General features: G+C 38.7%; 1 protein-coding gene across 2 annotated transcripts in view; it reads left to right on the top strand.

The window, feature by feature from the left end:
* RASGRP3 (RAS guanyl releasing protein 3) overlaps nucleotides 1-14,692 on the top strand; it is a 75,212-nt gene extending 60,520 nt beyond the window's left edge. For both annotated transcript variants that reach the window (XM_032216813.1, XM_032216814.1), the window contains exons 10-17: nucleotides 2,041-2,118; nucleotides 2,610-2,723; nucleotides 4,547-4,662; nucleotides 6,424-6,571; nucleotides 7,998-8,034; nucleotides 9,229-9,354; nucleotides 10,713-11,065; nucleotides 13,791-14,692. In XM_032216813.1, coding sequence (XP_032072704.1) covers nucleotides 2,041-2,118; nucleotides 2,610-2,723; nucleotides 4,547-4,662; nucleotides 6,424-6,571; nucleotides 7,998-8,034; nucleotides 9,229-9,354; nucleotides 10,713-11,065; nucleotides 13,791-13,799 — 981 coding nt within the window. In that variant the 3' untranslated portion in view covers nucleotides 13,800-14,692. The remainder of the gene's footprint in view (nucleotides 1-2,040; nucleotides 2,119-2,609; nucleotides 2,724-4,546; nucleotides 4,663-6,423; nucleotides 6,572-7,997; nucleotides 8,035-9,228; nucleotides 9,355-10,712; nucleotides 11,066-13,790) is intronic.
* Nucleotides 14,693-14,749: the final 57 nt, after the last annotated feature.

Consider the following 14,749-nt stretch of genomic DNA (forward strand, 5'->3'; position numbering starts at 1 on the left):
TGTGTGTGTGTGTGTGTGTGTAATACCGAATGAACAGTATTTTATTCTCAAAGTTGCTATCAATGATAGAAAGACCAGAAGGAACAAATTGATTTTAGAGTTGTCTTACTATGTCTCACTCTTAATTAACCTGTTCTGAAAATATGCAAATGCCTGGAAAGCCCCAGTTGTTTTTACAGTTGAATGAACGTGTGTGAACTACAATCTTTTAGAAAATTTCAGATTGAAACTAACTCAGGAAATCTGTTTTTAAAGGTGAATTTTAAAATTAGGTGAGAGGTTTAATTTGCTCAGGGGACTTCTGGATCTTGTTTATTTTTGCTTATTAGATTTTTATCCTGCCATTATTAATTTATAATAAGGTAATCAATTTTACTCAGTGTGATTGTTGGTGAAAGTTGTTGACACTTGTAGCTGAGCGGTTGCTGTACATTCCTCATCTTGTTCAGTAGGTTCATGTTGTTATTTTGCACTAGATATGAAAAACTGAAAGCTTCTTATCCTGGTTTAGGGCTCACTGAAACCATCTATAATTATATCAGCTATTCTATCTGTTTGTCTGATTTCTTTCTTCATCTCAAGAGTATCTGGTATTTTCGTCTTTCAGAGGATTAAAGGCCTCAATTGCTATATTTTATTATGTGGAATTATTTACACGTTTCTGAGCAGAAACCATATATACCCCACTAGTTCATCAGACTTCAGGTCCTTTCTGACATTTACAATTTCCAATATGTATTTCCTGAGTTTCTTTCTTTAGAAGTTTAGGATAATTATGTGCCATTGATTTTTTATTGAGCCCTACAGCAGGGTGAGACATCTATGGTCCTTCAAGTCTGGCCTCCCTGATTTATTCATGAATGTCCTGTTAGAATATCAAACGGTAGCCACCATGGCTGCCACTGAACACATTTCTCTCTTCAAGGCTTTTTTGGGGAGACATTGGGGGAATAAATGAAAGAAGTAGAAGAAAACATATGAAGATTGCAAACAGAAAATGGGGTTACCTAAATCCTTTGTAAATTCTCTAAGGAGACTAGGTATGCCTTACCTAATAAATAAGTCCCTTACCTTGAAGTCAGAAGTAATGAGACTCGGTACAGTAAAAAATAAATGACATAAAGTTATTCCTGAAAGTCAACATCTAAAGAAAGAAAAAAGGAAGGCACATTGAAAATGATGCAGTAAATGTCACAAAACTTAAGTCCAATAAATTAGCAGGTTGTACTTCCCACCCAGAGATATAGAAACATCCTAATCTAATAAGGGGGACTTCTTTACTTCCCCCCCCCAATCAAAATGCTAAGGATAATCTTCAGATTAGAAAAAAAATTAGGGAGGCATGAAGAGGAGTAAATTCTGTATAGGTAGCTCTCAGCTTGTGACAGCAATTGGGACCAGAGCTGCCATGTGGTTGTAAAGCAAGACATTGCATGACCAAATCTTTAGCAACAGCAATTCCAGCAGTTTTGAATGTTGTCTTTAAGTGAAGACTATAGGGATCATTAAGCAAGGACTCGCATGATTAAGACTTCTGATTTCCTACTAGCTTCCCCATTGACTTCGCTTGTGGGAGGCTGACAGAGAAAGCTTGTTTATTACTACTGAGTTTGACCAACAAAGTAATTTCTGTTTTGGCAGCAACACACTCTCATCCCCTGCAAAAGTGAAGAAGCCTGAGGTGGAGCATCATGGGATTATGACACTATCAACTATTAAGTTGAAATCACACGCACACCAGTTTCTGCACAAAACAACTCCCAGTTTCTTGTCATGCTTCCCTCCTGGAGTATTAATATACATCAAATTTACAAACGTACTTTGCAGATTTATATTTGCATGGGAGAAGGGGTTTCAAGCATTGAACAATGGCAAATGGGTCATGGTTGGAAAGTGCCCCCAACTGCTTCTTTTAAGAGTGGTGTTCCTATAACTGAAACAGCTATTAAAGTTTATTGCGACATTTATGGTTTTTTTCAAATGTATTAGGTTAGTGGCAGTAATTAATATATGCTACATTTATTTTTATTTGACTTTCAGCTTTCACTGGATCTCTACCACACAGAAGATGATATTTATAAGCTTTCACTGGTGCTAGAACCTAGAACATCTAAATCAGTAAGTTTGGTGGAGGGGTTTTCTGGTGTAAGAGTAAATATAACCTTGCAGTATTGGAGCAGTGATTCATAATCTACTTTTTTGTGTTAAGATTCATTGATTTCTCCATTTTTAGAATCATGCTTTGCTTTTTCTGGATAAAAATGTGAAAGTGTGCTCTTACCTTGCCTTTCAACAATCATTTCATTCTTAATTGGCTTTACTGTGCATTGCAGAGGCTTAAACAGGATAATCCTTGTGGCCCACAATTGTAGAGACCGAATAGGAAAGAACTATTATGCAAAATTTGATTGTTTAATTTGTAACTTTGGTTTCTCTCTCTCTCTCCCTCCCTCCCTCCCTCTCTCTCTCTCTCTCTCTCTCTCTCTCTGTACTTTTTTTCTTTTTTAAAAAAACAACTCTTCAGAAATCTTCCACAAAATCAGTTCTCCTGCAATTCATTCATACTGATTTTTTTTAAAAAAAAAATGCTTCTCTGTTTTCTTTCACAGCCTACCTCTCCAACAACTCCTACTAAGCCAGGAGTACCCCTTGAGTGGGCATCTGGTGTAATACCAAAGCCTGACCCAAGTGTTATTAATAAACATATCCAAAAGCTAGTTGATGTGAGTATTGACAGTAGAATTCCAGTTTATTTTCCTATCTTCTCACCTATCTCATGAATGCATGAATGTTCTGTATTCTCTAATTCACTCCACCATATTCAATGTTTTTAATTGACTATAATTGTATTTGTGGTGTAAAATAAAATTTTACTTTTGTACAGCACTTAATTATTTTTCTAAAAAAAAGTTAGGATATGCACAAACAGATAGGGCCTTCAGTAGAGTTTCCAAATCTGAAATCTCATATACAAAACCAGAGTTTGTCATTACGCATAAGTGTGTGTGCGTGCAAAAATGCATATGCACATATGCACCTTCAAGTCAGGGTTCACTATTGGCAATTCCCTGGACAAGCCTCTGCAGTATTCTTGGCAAGATCTCAGAAGTGCTTTGCTATTATTTCCTTCCTAACTGAAACAGAGTAACTGGCCCAAGATGTCTTCATGCCTAAGAAAACTCACAGTCATCTGTTGTCTAACCTGGTGCTTTTAACTATTGCACCAAACTGGCTCTTAAATGTTGTAAGGTAAAGGTAAAGGTTCTCCCGCACATGAGGGCTATGCTCATTTCTGTTTCTAAGCCAAAGAGCCAGAGCTATCCAAAGATATCTCCATGGTCATGTTGCCAGCATGATTAAACGCTGAAGGCGCATGGAGCATTGTTACCTTCCCACCAAAGGCGGTCCCTATTTTTCTACTTGCATTTTTTACGTGCTTTCGAACTGCTAGGTTGGCAAAAGCAGGGACAAGTAACGGAAGCTCACTCCGTTATGTGGTGCTAGGGATTCGAACCACTGAACTGCCAAACTTCTGATAAACAAGCTCAGCATCTTAGCCACTGAGCCAATGCGTCATATGTTATTATACAGGCACACAATTTGCCGGCTGAAGCAAATGTGGCATTTAGTTAATGCATTTATCAAGCTCCTGTCCCACCAATTAACAACAATGGAATTCAGAATGAGCTTCTGAAATAGAAGACTGATCATTCCAGCTTTGGCTGGTTTACCTTAGGTGACAAAATAGTTGCATGTATCTTATCTATGTAGCATAGCCTGACAAAAGTTAAGTTTTAGTGCAGTATTGAATCTAGATATGTTTTTTTTTTTCTGGGAAGTGACTTTCAAAGATTCCAGACCATCCAAAGAAGGCTCTGCTCCTGGAAGACCCCTGCCAAATTTCAGTTTCAAAGGCATCAGATTAGGAACTTGATGTTTAACTGGGGGAAGGTTGCATAGATGAGCCTGCTGGGGAAAAGGCTGGATGAATTTGCCTCATATTAGAATGAATTTGCCTAATATTGCCCCATAATTAATTAATCCTCTCTCAGTCTTGTTCTTGTTTAATAATCTAATTGTTTCGATTGGTTTTTTAATATTTTATTTTAATGGTTGCATTATATGCCACCATGATCACCTTGCATGAGCTTTACATGTAAATTTAATAAATAAATAGTTAACTGCATTAATACCTATACTCATTCTGTGGGCATGCGAGCCATCGGCCCAGTTCAGCTCCACCACACATGTGCATGTACCTCCCGCTAGCCAGCTGGCTGTTGGGTCTCTGCAGTAGATTTGCAGGGGGTGGGGCATGTGCAGGGAGCATGTGTATGCGCAGGGTGGGGCGCATATGCATATACAAGGGCCATGTGTGCATTGCATTTTGGGGGGTTGGGCGCACGCACACTTTGGACACTCGGGCAAGAAAAGGTTAGCCCTCACTGACCTATACCGAGCTTTTATTTTAAGATGCACCCCTCTGCTTTGTTGTCTATAATCATTTGACATTTTCTTCTCTTTTTCTTATTTCTTGCATCTTCAGTCTGTTTTTAAGAATTATGACCATGACCATGATGGGTATATTTCACAAGAAGACTTTGAAAGTATAGCAGCAAATTTTCCTTTTCTGGATTCATTCTGCGTATTAGACAAAGATCAGTAAGTATCCTGCTCTTGGTATTATTTTCAGTGCAACTTCATTCATGTTTAAAGACAATGATATTCTTGAGTCCTTCCACTCCCCACTCCCATCCAGCTCAGTTTCTGGCTTTCTAAGGCTTGATGGAGTATATACTTTCTTCCTCCAAGACGCTCTCTTTTGTCCCATTGTAACTTTCACCTTTGGCATTTCCTGGTGATCTCCTTTCTGACTACTAACCTGCTATGCCTAGCTTAGCTTTCTTGGAACTCAGCCAAGCCAACTAACCCCATGCACATTTATCAAGTGTTAAGTCTTTATTTTCTCAATCAGGCATATTCTCAGTTACACGTGTACAGATTTGCAATCTTAATTTCTGAATAGATTTTCAAAAAATGGCGTTCATTTTATGAAGGAAGGCAAATATACATGTTCCAGGATAATGTTGCAGGATACACCTTCTAGTAGAGAGAAGTTCCCTGAGGATGGGCTCCAACACAAATCCAAAAGCTTGGAAGACTAAACCTCTAATCCCAGTGACCAACCCAGATTGGATCCTGCAGCGTTCTTCTTTTTTTAAATTATCTCCAGTGTTTCTATAATGATCAAGATTGATACCGGTCTTTCTGTTTCTCAGTCATCATGTCAATACTCCAAGGGACAGGCGACTTATACAAGCAGTCCTCAACTTTTGACCACAATTGAGACCATAATTTGTGTTGCTAAGCAAAGCATTGTCAAGTGACTTGTGCCCAACATTATCACCTTTTTTTGCCATAGTTGTTAAGCAAATCACTGCAGCTATTGAATGAATCGCACTGCCATTAAGTGAAATCAGCTTCCCCCATCAACTTGGCTTATCGGAAGCTGGCTTGGATGGTTGCAAATGAGGATCACATGACCCTGGGAGCCACAACTGTGGTAAATACATGCTGGATGTCAAGTGCCCAAATTCTAATCACATGGCCGTAGGGATTCTTCAGTGGTCATAAGCGTGAGGATTGGTCATAAGTCACTTTTTTCAGTGCCACTGTAATTTTGAACCATTGCTAAATGAATGGATATAAGTCAAGGACTACCTGTAGTCCCATTTTACATTACAGTACCTTTTCTTAGACCATTAAATACAAATGGATGAATGAATCACAGACTGAACCCTGAATCTACTAGCTCCCAAGGAAAATTTATGGACAAATAATTCACAGTCAGTGTTACCCATATCAACTTGTTTGGAGGGGGGAGGTATGTGAAACATTGGATCCAGAGATGGTATTTAGCAGGTTCTGACCAGTTCTGGAGAACCAGTAGCGTGACCTCTGAGTAGTTCAGAGAACCGGTAAGTAGCATCTCTGACTGGCCCCATCCCCATCGATTCTCTGCTCCCAAGTCCCAGCTGATCGGGAGGAAATGGGGATTTTTGCAGTAACCTTCCCCTAGTGTGGGGTGAAAATGGAGATTTTGCATTATCCTTCCCCTGCCACGCCCACCAAGCCACGCCCACCAAGCCATGCCATGCCCACCAAGCCATACCCACAGAACTGGTAGTAAAAAAAAAAATTGAAACTCACCACTGGAGTGTTTCTGTGCAAATTTCTTCTTGGAATATTTTTTTCCTGACCAAAAAAGTATCAGAAGGTTTTGAAATCATATCTGTGGAAGTACTGCCTTTCAGAAATTGGACAAATTAACCCCTTGGGAAGAGAGCCATAATTCTGTTGTTTTCCCTAGCATGGTGATGACTGATTTCCTCTTCCCTTCCTGATTTTTTTTTTTTTTTACAGGGATGGTCTTATCAGCAAAGGGGAAATGATGGCATATTTTCTAAGGGCTAAATCACAGCTACAGTGCAAAATGGGACCAGGTTTTATACATAACTTCCAAGAGATGACCTATCTTAAGCCAACCTTCTGTGAACATTGTGCTGGTTTTGTAAGTATACAATGGTGGAATGGGGAGATTAAGATGTGTTAAGGGATAAATAATAGAACCTTCATACTTGAGCATGACCTATTTCAAAAATAATATTCATCTCTCTCTCTCGCGCACACACACACTGCACCAACATGATATGAAAGAGTGGGCCAGGTTTTTGTTGTCTGATTGTGTCTCCTTGTAGCTTTACCGGTTGTTAAATTGGTTTTACTTCACTCATTCATCTGTTTTTCTATTATTGCTGTTTTCTATTTTTCTGACTGAATCAGAATCAGAATCAAACTGGAAGGAACATTGGAGATCTTCTAGTATTTCTAGACCATGGGTGTCAAACTCATGTTGTCGCAATGTTATCATGTGACGTATCAGCGCATTTCCCCCCTTCACTAAACTGGGTGGGGGCGTGTGACGCAACTGGCCCCTGGGCTGGGAGTTTGACACCCCTGTTCTAGACTGTAATAAGGGGAAAGCAGAACGATTGCACATGCCTTTCATCCCCATCAGAGAGACTCGGTGTCAGCTTCTGCTTTGCTGTTGCTTCAGCTGCCATGAAACGGGAAGGGGGGGGCATGTATGTGGGAGGGATTTAATTGACGTGCTGGAGGAAGGTTCTAGGATGCACCAGTCGTTGGGAGTACGCATGCGTACGTGTTTCCCGCCTGCATCAACGGCCTACACATTCCATCTTCGGCCTGTCTGTTTGAAGTTATCTCACACCTGACATTTGAAGGACTTATGATTGGACTGGAGCTTTGATCCTAGGGGGGGGAACGGGTTTCCCTATATATCAATTGCTTTCGCGCCATATTATTCAGATCTTGCTTCACTACTGCTCGCTTACCATTTATAATTAGTAAAAGTACTTTGGATTTCCAACCCATGGAGTCTCTTAGTCTTCTTTCCTAATTATGGAGTGGAGTGGGCCCTGACACTCGGGAGTTTAGCATTACAGATAACAGAAATCAATAGTGCAATCCTATGCCCACCTATTGAAAGGAAGAAGCTTCACCGAGTTGAGTGTGCCTCTTTCCAGATATGCCAGTACAGGAGTCTATCCTTGTTGAGGGTATATGTGTCTATTTTCAATATTATTGCAGTGTAGCAAAACCACACTCTATGGTGCATCAAAGTCTCTGAAAATGGGTTTAGTAGAAATGCAGAAACAGACTCTGATGAAGAGTCTTCTGCTGATTCACTGGGAAAGCATTTGTGTGACCTGTTGAATCAGTTCTGTGCTGGTTCATTCGTAGGCAATGGAATGTGTGGGCAAAGTCTCACAGTTGAATGGATAGTTCTTTCTAACAGGAAGGGTGTTGAGTGGAGTAATTTCCTGTTTGTGCTTTTGTAGCCATTGTTACTACGTTCATAAGGAGGTTGTGTTCCTTCCGGCTTTCTTTTTTATATCTTTTGTCTTTAATTACAGCTCTGGGGTATAATCAAGCAAGGCTACAAATGCAAAGGTACTGGAAATCATGCATGGCCATTTCATTTCTGGGTGTTGTTGTTTTTTTAATATTCAGCCTTTTGATTGTTGGTAAAATGCCATTCAATACATTTTTGGATTCAGGTTAGTCTGAATAAATGCCATCCCTATGCATGCCTACTCCTCTGCTACGCTTCTGAATTACAGTCTTGTCCAATTTTTCTAGTGCAAACATATAACTTTGAACCAGTAATCAACTCCTGACCACTATTTCTTTGGGAGAAGCATAAAAATGGAGCATTCTCACATGCCTGACTGCCTCTTGACAATTTTCCATGCTCCTGGCAATTTTCCATGCATTCACCCATAAAACCTATTAAGAAATTAGAGCATAATCCTTTCTGCTCAGCTTTAGAGTCCATGCAGAATACTTCTTGACTTAATTTTCCCAACATATATAAATAGTGTGTTGCTTCCCTTAACAGCAGCCTGCAGCTGAGACTAATAATGCTTGAATGCATTACATCTGGCAGTATAAAGGAGACATGACTGGCAAAAATAGCTGGTAGTCAAGATTGGAAAAATGCACTTTAGAGGGGAAATAGCATGCAGGATGTCACATGGTTTATTTTCCTTATATTTTTATATTGAAAATGAACTGATCTTATCCAGTTGAGAAAGTGGTTATTTGAAAGCAATTAATACTCTGAGACAGGTGGGAATGTGGGAAAGAGAGATTTTAAAGTGAGGAATAAATCTATGTGTAGAACTCTTGTTGGTTTTTGTTTTTTTTTGGTAGAAAAAATACTTTTGGACTGAAGAGGTATAGATACATGAGTTTTTAATCTTTTTCACGCTACCAGTTTCTTCTTCAGTCCATGTTACATGCTGCCACAGTACCTCCCCATGAGATTCCAAACATACTTTCTCCATGGCAATATTTGTACTATTTTGGCAACCTATTTAAGCTGCATTATAAGTGCCAAAAAGTTGGAAAGAGCAAATAGGTCTTCCATTATTTCATAAGCAAAGAAATATGACCAAGTACCCCTTTCAATGTCACACTGCATGTTCTGTTGCCATGTACATAATATCAGTTATCCAGGGTTTTTACTTTTGAGTTTTGAAAATGTTTTATAAATGCAAATTCTATGCTGGCCTATCTCATTTTGGAAATAGCAGTTTACCAAAACTAACTATTCTTTATTCCTTTGCTGGTGATTTACTCCAGACTGTGGTGCCAACTGCCATAAACAGTGCAGAGATCTGCTAGTTCTAGCTTGTAGGAAATTTGCCAGGGGGGCTTCACTGAACAGTGGTCATGGTTCATTGCCCAATAGCCCATCACTACCTGCAGGTAAGAGGCGACTCCATGTCTCGTGGCTGATTGTTTAACCCATGCTTTCCATGTCCCAACAGCATTTGAAATGAATGCCCTGAATGCACTAATTATTGTCCTTTTGAAATAAAGAGTCTTTGTTATGATTTGAGAGGACCCTCTTATTTAACTTGCACAGTTGCATAAGAAAGCCTGACATAATTGTAATGGGGTATCCCCTCCCAATGAGATTCACAGGGCTCAATCTGCATAGTTGACAATTTTAATTTTCCCACCCCCGGCTAGGGATACATCACTATACAAAGCACTCATCTATACTTGGCAGCAACTCAAAAGTCTGTTAGAGATGGCATACAAGTTTTATAATCCCTGTTGCATTTCATATGGAATTCTTGCTGTCGGTATAACTGTGTAGTTGCGGCTTGCAATTATGCTGAAATGAAGCCCAGTATCTGAAACAGTTCAATTTTTGTTTAGGGTCAATTCTGCCACAACAGTAAATGACTATTTTTGTTTCTTATGATCACCCGCATAATTTCCAACAGAGTTATCTGATGTGTGAAGAGATCTCTTTTTGGAAAGGTCAAAGAAATGATGGTTTAAAACACTGGCTTTAACTTTGAAAGGTTTACATTATTAAGAAGTCCCTGAGAGAGTCAAACTATCTTAATATGTATCTGTTCAGACATTTAAGGTCTGCAGAAGAGTTTCTTAAAAATGACTTACATATTGCTGCAGAATGCATTTCCTTGGCAAATGTCTATGGAGATTCTCAATCATCCATGTGGGGAAAAGGTGTGTCTTATACTCTAAAAAATACGGCATTTAAGGTTTTGAAAGGAAGATTTTCTTTGTAAAATTATTAACTGAGATTAGCTGGTCTTGAAGAAATTGGTAGGATTATTTGCTTACTAGGAGTTTAAGTGTTTGATTTTAAGGTGACAACTTGGAGGTTTCTTGATTTATGTACCAAATGTCACACATTTAATTATTAGTTATTGTAGGTCAGCCTTCCCCAGGTCTATGCTTTATACTCTAGTCTAGGAGTATTTATTGTAGGTTTTGTCATGTTGAGAGTTGTAATCTCACACTTCTAGAATAAACCAGATAGCGGAAGTAATTAAAACTTTTCTGATTTACCAGTATGATGGACAGAACTAAAACAATGTTTAATTCTGTCAAAATTGTGGAATGTGAAATGTGTATGTATTCCTTAAAGAAAAATTGTGTGAATTACACTTGCGGTATATACTTTCCAGAAGACTTCAAATTAGAGATGTTTTCATTTTTCCTATCTGAAACTAATTTGCTATCTGGTTTGTTTCATATTTGTATTTTACATTGACTTAAATGATTTGCACTTTGTTATATTTCAGTACAAGATGAAGTATTTAAATTCCCCACTGTAAGGCCACGAAATCAGGATCTTGATAGCAGAGCAATCACACTTGTAACCGGCTGCTCTCAGAAGATTTCAGTTCATCTCCAGCGGGTAACCACAAGTCAAGCAACTCAGACAGAACCACTGTGGAATGAACCAGGTTGGGGTGATGCAGGATCACATACTTTCCCCAAAATGAAATCTAGATTCCATGGTAAATCTGGAAAAAATAAAGGTTTTGCAAAATGGGAGAATGAAAAGTCTAACATTCCAGTCAACAGGGACACAACAGTGCGTGTGATGGATCAAAATGGAACAGAAACTCTCCTAGAAAGACAGGAAGTCAAGGTTTGTAGTATAAAATTCTTAAAACTCTTCTCTCTCCCTCTCTTTCTCTCTCTTTCTCTCTCTAACTAGCTATCTCTCTATACACACACACACACACACACACACATATATATACAGGTGAAACTCAAAAAATTAAAATATTGTGCAAAAATTCATTTATTTCAGTAATGCAACTTAAAAGGTAAAACTAATATATACTCATTACATGCAAAGCAAGATAGTGCAAGCCGTGATTTGTCATAATTGTGATGATTATGGCTTACAGCTCATGAAAACCCCAAATCCACCATCTTAGAAAATTAGAATATTACATGCAATCAATAAAACAAGGATTGTACATAGAACAATATCGGACCTCTGAAAAGTATAAGCATGCATATGTACTCAGTACTTGGTTTGGGCCTCTTTTGTGGCAATTACTGCCTCAATGTGGCGTGGCATGGAAACTATCATCCTGTGGCACTGCTGAGGTGATGGAAGACCAGGATGCTTCAATAGCAGCCTTCAGCTCTTCTGCATTGTTCGGTCTCATGTCTCTCATCTTTCTCTTGGCAATGCCCCATAGATTCTCTATGGGGTTCAGGTCAGGCGAGTTTGCTGGCCAATCAAGCACAGTAATCCCACGGTCATTGAACCAGGTTTTGGTGCTTTTGGCAGTGTGGGCAGCTGGAAAATGAAGTCAGCATCCCCATAAAGCTCGTCTCCAGAAGGAAGCATGAAGTGCTCCAAAATATCCCGGTAGACGGCTGTGTTGACCCTGGACTTAATGAAGCACAGTGGTCCAAAGTCCTGTTGCTCAATGGTCCAAAGTCCTCTTTTCTGATGAGAGCAACTTTTGCCAAAAGCACCAAAACCTGGTTCAATGACCGTGGGATTACTGTGCTGGATTGGCCTCTCCATTCTTCCTCCATACTCTGGGTCCTTGGTTTCCAAATGAGATGCAAAAGTTGCTCTCATCAAAAAGTTGCTCTCATCCACGCCGCATTGAGGCAGTAATTGCCGCAAAAGTGGCCCAAACCAAGTATTGAGTACATATGCATGCTTATACTTTTCAGAGGTCCAATATAGATATAATATTACATGCAATCAATAAAATATTGATTGCATATATAAATAATATATATAAAATCTTACACGGGAAAAGACCCGAATAGAACAAGACCAGCATGTGTGTGTGTTCTAGCATAACTCTGGAACTCCTTGAGCAATTTCAACCAAACTTGGTACACAGATGACTTATCTCTGGAAACAAATACTGTGGGGGTAAGACACCCCTCGGTGTGTGTGTTTTGTTAAGATACAGCCTTTTGTGCCTTAAAATGGCTTCTACTGTACAGAGCATTGGAGCTGCCATGGTAACGGCTTCACAGTACTCCACAAGGAGGCTCCCTCTGGTAAGGGGGAAAATCCAACATTAGAAATTACATTTGGTACAGACATTTTCCTCCTAGAAATAAATACCCAGGCAACGCCAGGTTATCAACCAGTATACTATAATTTTTAACATGCCATTTTTGCAAGTGTAAACAACAGGGCAAATGATATATATGTAGGCATGGCATATATATCTGTGCAGCATATAAATTTAATAACTAAGTAAGTGAAATAGTCACCAACAAAGACTATTGCATATCTTCAAGAACTTTTTTCCATTAGCTGAAGTAATATATTTATGGAATTAGGTATATATCCTCCCTATTATGACAATGTATTTGAGATTGGACACTGTAATGTATACTGTGAAGAAATTTTATATTTAGAATTCAATACTTGAGATAAAAATGATTACTTTCAAGGTTATTTAATGTCTAGTGTCAGTCTCAATGAAGAAGTGAGGGTTGAGCCTGTCTTTGAAAGAGGTGGTGTGTGCCCTCTCCTCAGAAAATCACTGCTGGATTCAACAGTCCAGAATAATTTTTATCCAGTTTCCAACCATTTTTTTGTAGAAAAGATGGTTGAATACTGTAGTCAGTCAAGCTGGGGCTTCTCATGATCCTGGAGGGATCAGAGTATCTAAACCCTTCTCAACTACTTTTCACACTGGGGCATATCGGTGAGATAACAGTGGTGGTAATTGTTGATGATCACTAGTGGAGCCAAGAAGGAATAATTAATACTTGATAGCCTGTGGGAACTGACAGTGGGGGCCATATTGTGGTAGTTCTCCTTTGTCCGTGGTTGGTTGCTATGGTGTTGCCTGGAGGGAAAAGTTTGTGCCTAAAGCTCTTAGAATATGGGATGCCACAGGGCTCAACATTCTTACCCCACCTGTTTTAACATCAAAATGAGACCACTGAAAATGTATGGGGATGTTTCATTACTTTGTCCAATTATATTGTTTCTAATATACTATTTTCGTGCTGTTTTCAGTGTCATATGTTGCCAAGAATCACTATGGAGTGAAGCAGCCTTATAAATTATACTGAAATAAATAGTACAATAAAAGCTACCTAATGCAGTTTACCATTTCAGACTAAATGGCTGCATATGTTAAAAGCTTCCTGCTGACAGAAAATCAGCATGCCAAAGAGAATAGATAAGCCATATTCTTATCCATAGCAGCAAATAAATATTAGTATACAATGCAGGCAGATTAAAGCACAGAATCCTTGCATGTTGAATGGTAGCCTGGTGATACTATTGATTTTGTGTCTTCCTCCCGAAATATGTATATCAATCTCCTCTAAACAAAACACTGAGAATTATTTCTTCTGATTTATTATAGGCTTGTTGATCTGCTGCAGAAAATCTGCTGTCGGAAGATAGTTCAAGAAAACAGTGTGATATTTTACAAATAGCCTGGATATGGCTGAACTTCATACCAATGTTACATTCATCAGATTTTATCATTGGTGACAGTTGCTTAATGACAAGAGTACACTATTTATTTTCTCACAAAAGTAATTTGATCAATCTTGCACTGATGGAAAACAAAGGAACATTATAACTGCAGAACTTCCACATTTCTGTTACCAGCAGAGAATCCTGGCTCTGAATCTACACTTAGTATCACTACTAAAACCATCACTACCAAAATCATATGGGCTTATAGACGTGTCAGTTACCAAAATTCCTGGATTCAAATTTTGTCAACCTTCCACATTCTGAGGCATCCCCCATCAACAACTGAAAGCTGATTTTCTATCTGGAACTAAGGATTCAGATTCCCCAGTGGCTGCATTCACATATTAGAATCATTAGGTTGAGGGCTTTCTTTAAAAAGTATTATTTCTCAACACAAGTATGAAGCTATCTAAATTTTTATATTCAATTTGTAATAATCCACAATGTGTGCTTGCTACATAGTTCACGGAACTGGGTGAAATCAAATTATATACTTGACATACAAAGATTGTGGAATTCAGGGGATGTAATTTAGCCTAGCTTTCTTCAATCTTAATATCTGCCAAGTGCAGTTCACAATTCCCATCGTCCCCAGCATGGCTAAGAGCCAACTACACCTGGACAGCACCAAGCTGAAGAAGTCTGAGAGTAAAAGTTGGTCTTTCACTGTTTCCTAGAATGATGTAAACATGTATTATGTTTAATTTCATGGTTTCATGGAGCGGTTTTGTTGGTTTTCACATCTTTTAGCAAACTGGAAATAAACACTGGATTTTATAAATAGCAAATGCTTTATAATATACAGAACATTAGATGAAAGTCAAGAGTCGATAGAATTAG

This window comes from Thamnophis elegans, chromosome 4 (assembly GCF_009769535.1).
Source record: "Thamnophis elegans isolate rThaEle1 chromosome 4, rThaEle1.pri, whole genome shotgun sequence".
NCBI lineage: Eukaryota > Metazoa > Chordata > Lepidosauria > Squamata > Colubridae > Thamnophis > Thamnophis elegans.